Source organism: Alexandromys fortis, unplaced genomic scaffold (genome assembly GCF_014885135.2).
Source record: "Alexandromys fortis isolate MF-2015 unplaced genomic scaffold, M_Fortis_MF-2015_v1.1 scaffold_42, whole genome shotgun sequence".
NCBI lineage: Eukaryota > Metazoa > Chordata > Mammalia > Rodentia > Cricetidae > Alexandromys > Alexandromys fortis.
The window spans coordinates 6,763,421-6,771,785 of NW_026067934.1; the positions used below are offsets into that span (position 1 = coordinate 6,763,421).

Here is an 8,365-nt window from a genome sequence, read left to right on the forward strand (position 1 = left end):
TAGTCTATTGTGCTGGCTAGTTTTATATCAATGTGACAGAAGCTAGAGTTATCTGAAAGGAGGGAACCTCAGCTGAGAAAAGGCCTCCTTAAGAGTCAGCTATAAGGCATTTTCTTAATTAGTGACTAATGGGGCAGGGCCCATAGCATTGGGGGTGATGCCATCCCTGGGCTGATGGTCCTGGGCTCGATAAGAAAGCAGGTCAAGAAAGCTCTGAGGAGCAAGTCAGTAAGCAGCACCCCTTCATGGCTTCTGTATCAGCTCCTGACTCCAGGTTCCTGCCCTGTTTGAGTTCCTGTCCTGACTTCCTTTGATGATGAACGGTGACCTGGAAGCATAAGCCAAATAAACCCTTTCCTCCCCAACTTGCTTTGGTCATGGTGATTCGTCACAGCAGTAGTGACCCTGACTGTGGCATCTCTACAATGGTCGGCTTCGGGGAAACTCAAGAGATACCAAAGCACAGCTCTAACAAAAGCAAGGCTTAGGGACCATTGCTCCTGCTTATTCGAGAGGGGCTGACTGCTGTGGCTCAGCCACATACCTGCCTTCTTGACCACACGGCGCACCAGGGAAACCAAAGCTCCAGGTCACCTTCTAGGGGGCAGTGATCTGATGGCCCTCCATGTAGGAGGTGTCAACTTCAGAAAGGTGGGACACACTGCAAACGATTGCTTTAGAAGCCTCCTCTTTGAAACAGGTCGAGAAATGGCGTACCTCCTGCACTCCTCACCCCCGCTGTCCTTGGGGAGGGCTGGACAGGGGTCTGCTGGAGCCGCTTTCTGACCAGTCTCACCTGGTACAGTTCTGGCTTTCCATGGCTTTGGAATATGCTTTGAGAACTATATCCACTTCCCTAATGTTACACAGGAGGATTCCATCTGTCACACGTGGCATTAATTTCTTCCTGTTTCCTGCCTTAGCCCCTGTGATTCAGATGACCCCCCATTCAGGGCAGCTGCAGGGTGGCAACAGGAACCCGTCATTGCTTCATCAGGGTTGACTCTCAGATTCCCAGGGGATTAAAAAAAAAAAAACAGTTAGGCTTAGGGAAAAGAGGGCAGGATGCAGCTCTTCCATTATCCTAGGTGCAGGATGCTATACTCAGCATCATCTTTGGCCGGTCACTCACCCGGCTTGAAAGTCTCAGTTGTCACAGCTAGAAAAAGAAAAGGCCGAAGAAATGGTCTCTGCCCAGTTCTCAAGGCCGTTACTTCTTTGTCCCTGGTCCTTCAATGCAGGCTCAGGTAGAGGTGACACCATGAGAGACCTTCTCCCTAAAGATGACCTCTGTGGCCTGTGTGCATCAGTTTGAGACATTAGGGCTTTCATCCCGGCTGTGATTTATTAAAATGACCGCTTTCATCACCAGTCCCTCGGTGCTCACACTTGTCCCTGGCTATAGTGGCAGACTGCTCTCAGGGCAGAATAGTTGAGAGTGGCAGCCCTAATTGCACTGCTGTTGCACCCACCAGCTGCACAGGGGTCTTGCTCAGAAACTCCTTGAGGATCTGTGGTTCAGGCACTTGTTTTGCCAAGTCCCTGGGGCCCACTTGCCAGAGTCTTTACCCAGGCATATCTGTGTTCTGGCTTTGTGCTGACTTAGCTCTCCTGTTCCCCCTTTCCTTTATCCCATTTCCACCTATATATATTCTAGTTATGTTTTTTTTTTATATTTCGAGAGTGTTTGTTCATTGTAGAGAAGCTAGAAAATATAGATTATTGCCAGGTGGTGGTGGTGCACACCTTTAATCCAAGGACTCAGGAGGCTGAGGCAGGTGGGTCTCTGTGAGTTCGAGGCCAGCCATGTCTACAAAGTGAGTTCCAGAATAGCCAGGGTTACACAGTGAAATCCTGTCTAGGAAAACCTTGCAGCTAAGCCGGGCAGTGGTGGTGCGCACCTTTAATCCCAGCACTTGGGAGACAGAGGCAGGCGGATCTCTGTGAGTTTGGGACCAGCCTGGTCTACAAGAGCTAGTTCCAGGACAGGCTCCAAAGCTACAGAGAAACACTGTCTCAAAAAAAAACAACAAAAAACAAAAAAGAAAAGAGAAAAACCTTGCAGCTAAGATCAAGTCTAACATCTGTTCACATCAGCTTACTATCTGACACATCTGGGGAAAGTAACAGAAGCCAGTTTGGCCCACTCCACAGTTTGGCTGTCCTATCAGTGATTCCGAGAGTGGTGCTCTCCTACCTGGGGCTTGAAAACTTACATGTTGGACCTGGTAGCCCACGCTCGGCACTCAGAGGCCAGCCGAGGACTGAGAGTTTGAAGCAAGTATGGTCTACATATCGAGATCCTGTCTTGAAAAACACAACAAATACAAAGTTATTTTATAGTTATAACAACACTGAGTTAAATTATTCAATCAGGAAAACATTACTGGTCACTTAGTTTATTTCCAGTTCTTTGCATTTGGAAGCAGCGTCACTGTGGACATCTGTGGTACATCTTCACATACACACATTCATGTCCTTTCTTAGCATGAATGCCTAAGAGTAGAATGGCTAGGCCAAAGGAGTACACATTTTCTAAAAAAATTATTTTCATCTTTTAAAAGTTATGTGTGTGTGTATGTGTGTGTGCACTTGTGAGTGCAGGTGCCCTCAGAGACCAGAAGATCTTCTAGAACTGGAATTACAGGCCATTCTTAGCCTCTGTGTAGATGCTGGGAACCCAACCTCAGTCTTCTGCAAGAGCAATAGAAACTTCTCTTTTTTAGTGTTGTTTTATTTTTTTCCTTTTCCTTCCTCCTCCTCCCTCTTCTCTTTACAGTACCCACCCTTAAACACTGAGCCATCCTTCCAGCCCCTTGGTACTGGTTTTAATTTCATACTGTGAACATAGGGCTTATGGTTTGGTATGTAGGTCTGTGGCAGGATGCTCACCTAGCATCACAAGGCCCTGGGTTTGATCCCCAGCACCACAAAAAAAAAAAAAAAAAAAAAAAAAAAAAACCCAAACCAAAACAGCATCCATACCTGGACATGCAAGGCAGACTATTTCAGAGAATCCTCCGCTGCCTACTCAGCAGTGATTAGCTTCTGGACATTTCCCTGCTTTCTCTCCCATTTTCAACCCATTCCTCCACTTGTTTTAGGGGTACAGCCAAGACATTCTGCCAGAAAGACTCTTCTCTGGGTTTTAGCCTACTCCACCCTTGAGGCAACAAACACTGGCAACTTGAAAATGGGAGAGAGATTCCTGCAGTCCCACCCAAATACCTCTTTGGATCTCTTTCTCCTCACCTCTGAACTGGCCTGTGCATTTTAAAGTCATTTCAGATCTTGCCAGCCTACTACTGCAGAAAGTTTTATCAAATTATACTGAGGAGTGTTCATGCTTGCTAATCTTTAGGTCATTTTCTTTCTCCCCTCCTTGCTTCTCTTTTTATCTATCTATCATCTATCTATGTATCTATTATCTATTATCTATCTATCTATCTATCTATCTATCTATCTATCTATCTATCTATCTTTTGAGACAGGGTTACTATGTGTAGCCCTGACTGTCCTGGAACTAACTCTGTAGAGCAGGCTGGCCTTGAACTCATAGAGATCCACCTGCCTCTGCCTCTTGAGTCTTGGGATTAAAGATGTGCACCACCTCTGCCCAGGCTCACCCATCCCCTCTCCTTTTTCTTTCTTTTTTTTTTTTTTTTTTGTGGAACACAAGCTATGTAAGTGTTCTCTGCTGTCCTTGAATACCGTTGTGATGATTTGAAAGAAAATGGTGCTCAAAGGGAGTGGCGCTATTCAAAGGTGTGGCCTTGTTGGAGGAAGTGTGTCACTGTGGGGCGGACTTTGAGGTCTTGTTTCTCAAGCTTCACTAAGTGTGACAGTCAGTCAACTTCCTGTTGCCTCTGAGTCAAGATGTACGGACTCTCAGTTCCCACACCACATCTGCCTGCATGCCTCCATCCTCCCTTCATGATCATAATGGACTGAGCCTCTGAAACTGTAAGTGAGCCACCCCAATTAAATGTTTTCTTTAGAAGAGTTGCCATGGTCAAGGTGTCTCTTCACAGCAACAGAGCCCTAACTAAGACAACCACCGACAGTCCTCTTTTTCATTTGGGAAGAATACCACTGTTAGCAGTTTTAGTTGGAAGTTACCTAGTTGTGAATGAAGTTTCTCATTGAATATTTGCATTTCTGTCTTTGTGAATTATCTTTTCCTAATTTCCTGTTTGCTATTTTTTAAATTGCCGTTTCTGTTTATCCAATAGCATTGTGCTTGCTCCAGCAAATTGCTGGGACAACTTTTCAGCCAAAACAGATGATTGCTCTCATACAAAGTCAGTGTGCTTTCTAAAACCAATATCAGATCAAATTCACAGCTCATGCTCAGATCAACAAGCAGGCTGGCTGACTGGAGACGTATGGATGCAAATGGGGTACTGAACAGGAGCCTGCAGGCACAAGAAGACATACCCTGTGCTGACTGGTTTATGTCACCTTGACAGCAACTAGAGTTATCTGAAAGGAGGGAGCCTCAGTTGAGAAAACGCCAACGTAAGATCTGGCTATAGTGCACTTTCTTAATTAAAGATCAATGGGGGAGGCCCAGCCTATGTGGGTGGGGCCATCCCTGGGCTGGTGGTCCTGGGTTCTATAAGAAAGCAGGCTGACCTTTGGATGTCACCGTGGCGATTTCTCAGAAAATTAGGAAACAACCTTCCTCAAGACCCAGTAATACCACTATTGGGTATATACTCAGAAGATGCTCAATTGTGCTACAAGGACATGTGCTCAACTATGTTCATAGCAACTTTGTTTGTCATAGCCAGAACCTGGAAACAACCTAAATGCCCCTTGACTGAAGAATGGATGAGGAAAATGTGGTTATATTTACACAATGGAGTACTACACAGCAGAAAAAAAATAATGACGTCTTGAAATTTACAGGCAAATGGGTGGAGCTAGAAAACATCATATTGAGTGAGGTAACCCAGACCCAGAAAGACAATTATCACATGTACTCACTCATAAGTGGTTTTTTAAGCATGAAGCAAAGAAAACCAGCCTACAATTCACAATCCCAGAGAACTTAGACAACAATGAGGACCCTAAGAGGGACATACATAGATCTAATATACATGGGAAGTAGAAAAAGACAAGATTTCCTAAATAAATTGGGAGCATGGGGACCATGGGAGAAGGTTGAAGGATAGGAGAGAGGCAGGGAGGGGAGCAGAGAAAAATGTCGAGCTCAATAACAATCAATAAAATTTAAAAAAAAAAAAAAGCAGGTTGAGCAAGTCATGAAGAGCAAGCCAGCAAGCAGCTCCCCTCCATGGCCTCTGCATCAGCTCCTGCTTGCAGGTTCCTGCCCTGCTTGAGTTCCTGTCCTGACTTCTGTCAGTAAAGAACAGCGGTATGGAAGTGTAAGCCAAATAAACCCTTTCCATCTCACGGTGTTTCATTGCAGCAACAGAAACCCTAAGACACACTCCTAGGCCACCCAGTCTCTCCTCCTCTCGTGGTTATACCTGGGGCAGCTGAGGCAAACAGCACACGGACGACTCCAGTTCCTTCTGCTTTTACATCACACCCATGTAAGACCCTGCAAGCCCCATCCGGGAACTTTCTATCACAGCATTGATTATGTGTTTATTTGTAGAAGGCAGATAGTGCCTTAAAATACACCAAACATTAGTGAAAATGAAATCCCCCCCCCAACCCGCTCTCTTTTTAAAAATACTTTTCAGCACGAAGGTCCGGGACCAGGTGAATACGACTTGAAAGCACCCCCAGCAGGCTCCATCACCTCTTGCTTTCGATCCAAGGTTCCCCGATTCTTGCCTGTTACTTCAGTAAGTATGCTAAGCCAGATACCTATGTGTGTGGAGGGTGTGTGTGTGTGTGTGTGTGTGTGGAGGGGGTGTCTTAGGATTCCACGTGCTTGGATGGGGATTGTCACGCATGACCACGATGGAGGTTGTATTGAAGTCCCAAGGCTTTGGCTAGACCCCAAGCTGCTTCTGTCTTAAAGGCAGGCCACTGAAGGCCAAGGTAGGCCATGCCCGGGAATGATTTCAGAAAATAACATTGTAATCACCTCAGTGGCCTTTTCTGTTTTACACCCATCTTCCCTGAGAAAGTGTCTGCCAAGGCCAGGAGATGTTTGGAGTTAGGCCCACCGGGTGTGGAGGAGTCTGCTTGCTAGCCTTTCCCACGGTGAATGCTCTGTCCCTGGGTACCAGAGGCTGCAGGTGGTGGTTCAAGGGAGACACATTTCACGTGCTGTACTGCCTGATGGATTGTCTCATGTTAACCTCATCCTAGAAACAGCTTTTTTTTTTCCCCTCAAAGTAAGTATGTTTTCCTGTCCTGGGTGATAGAGTTGATGCAGGAACTCCAAGACTTTCCACTGCAGAGCCATTGGCAACAACAGTTCGTCCCCTCGACACTAACCACCGCCACCCTCCAGGGACTAAATGCTACCCTGTCGTAGAGGCAAAGGCCATTTCCTCTGAAGGATCCTTGGGTCTCTCGAGAGGCAGCAGGGATCCTCGCTGGAGGACAGGGCTTTCTAGGTGTCCCTGTAGCTCTTGTGACCTCAGAATCTGTCATCCTCTGGTATTGGGTTGTCCCCTTCCTGACTGCTCAGGACAGTGGATCACAGCCACTTGGGTGGGTAAAGGGACCACTCTTAGAAGTTTGAGCATTTCTTGGGAATGTTTCACAGGGTTCAGGTCCCAGACGTTCTTGGAAGCCATCTTTGCTTCCAAAGGGTGTCATGGGCATGGAGGACAAGGAAAGCATCTTTGGAGTCCGTGTAAATATTAACTCTGTTTCTTTGGGACCATTCTAGAGCCCGAGTGAGAGCCATCAGCTCTGCTAACTGAGCCCTTTAGTTTCTAGGTATTGGTCCTGATTCAGGTACCTTGAAGCCAATGACTATTGCATATCCTGCATACTGGATTCCCTCTTTTTCAAGATCTTCCTCTGTGTAGAGGACCAAGTATGGTTGCCAGTGGTTGATCTGAGAGATTGGGATGAGCTGCATACCTATCCAGGAGGACCTCCTCACCAAAGTGGGCAGGCTCCCCTTCCTCTCCTGGTAGATGAGAAGTCTGTTACTAGCCAGTCAGAGGTTTTCATTGTTGTTAGAAGGTTTATAGACCTCAAAGGGACAGCCAAGAGTAGACTTTTGGGCTCAAGGATTAGGAGTTGAGTGGCAGCAGCTGCCCACAGGTACCCAGGTTAGCCCTTTGCCACTTCACCTAATTTATTTCTGTATCCTGCAGGCTGAGTATAGGGGCCTTGAGATGAGCAATCACACCCAAAGCTGTGCCCTGTCTCTCAGTTATGGACACGTGAAATTTGGGCTGAGGAGGTAACCCTAAGGCAAGGGCTGGCGCCTTCAAAATGTCCGCTGTAGAGTGGCTGGGCTGTAGAGGGACCATTGTTTGGAGATGTGATGCCGACACTGGGTCAGCGTAATTACAGACGGACAAGTGGCTGGAGAACTTCCATACTTTGGTGGCATCAGCAGTACTCAAAACAGACATCCGACTGGGTCTATAGGTCAGGCCTTTCTCATGATAACCAAACTTCCGAGAAAACCGAGCAGATTGCTAGAAAGTACAGTGTCCGCTAAGTAGGGGCTGGTGTCTGGGGTTATTTCTTTCTCTTAGAGAAAAACTTCAAGATCACCTGGTGACAGCAAAATTAGGACTGGAGGATTGTACTGGATGTTCTGCAGTAGGATGACAGGGTGACAGAGCCACAACCGGCAGCCTTCCGAGGGGGTGGCTTTGTGTGTGCGTCCCCGTCTCTTGTTCTGTGGGCTGGCCTTCCAGTACTGCATGCTCCTGCTGCGTCCCCATTAATAGCGCTTAATAAAGGCTTCCGCTTCCATTGACGTGTGGCCAGGACTTGATTAGATTTCCAGGCTGCTCCTTTGCTTTTGGCCAAGCAAACATCCTGCCTTTAAAAGGCAGCTTTTGTAGGCAGCTGATGTCATCTGCCAGGCTGACTGCTCTGTTCCATGCTCAGGGGTGATGCTGTTTCCACCCACTGCCTCCCAAAGAGACAGACTGAGCAAGGAAGGGCAGGCATGACCAGGAGTGAGAATACTGGATGACAGTGATGGAGCCAAGACGCCGGGGGCTGGCTGGGCAGAGCACTGTCTGATTTGGCAGGGCCCCAGTAAGCCTTGTGTCCCCCTGCCAGGCAAAAACACTGTACAAATTGGTGGCTTGGGGCCATACTGGGTACTGGCGCCAGGACTCAAACCCAGGTTTGCTGGATTTGGAAGCCTTTATCATTACTGTTCTTTTCCTCCTTTTTGTTTGTGTGTGTATGTGCCTGTGAAGTGTGTGTGTGTGTGTGTGTGTGTGAGAGAGAGAGAGAG

At 47.1% G+C, this 8,365-nt stretch overlaps 1 protein-coding gene across 1 annotated transcript in view; it reads left to right on the forward strand.

Moving 5' to 3' along the window:
• Stpg4 (sperm-tail PG-rich repeat containing 4) overlaps positions 1-8,365 on the forward strand; it is a 47,759-nt gene that overhangs the window by 37,623 nt on the left and 1,771 nt on the right. The window contains exon 6 of the mRNA XM_050145998.1: positions 5,715-5,819. Within this exon, the coding sequence (XP_050001955.1) occupies positions 5,715-5,819 (105 nt within the window). The remainder of the gene's footprint in view (positions 1-5,714; positions 5,820-8,365) is intronic.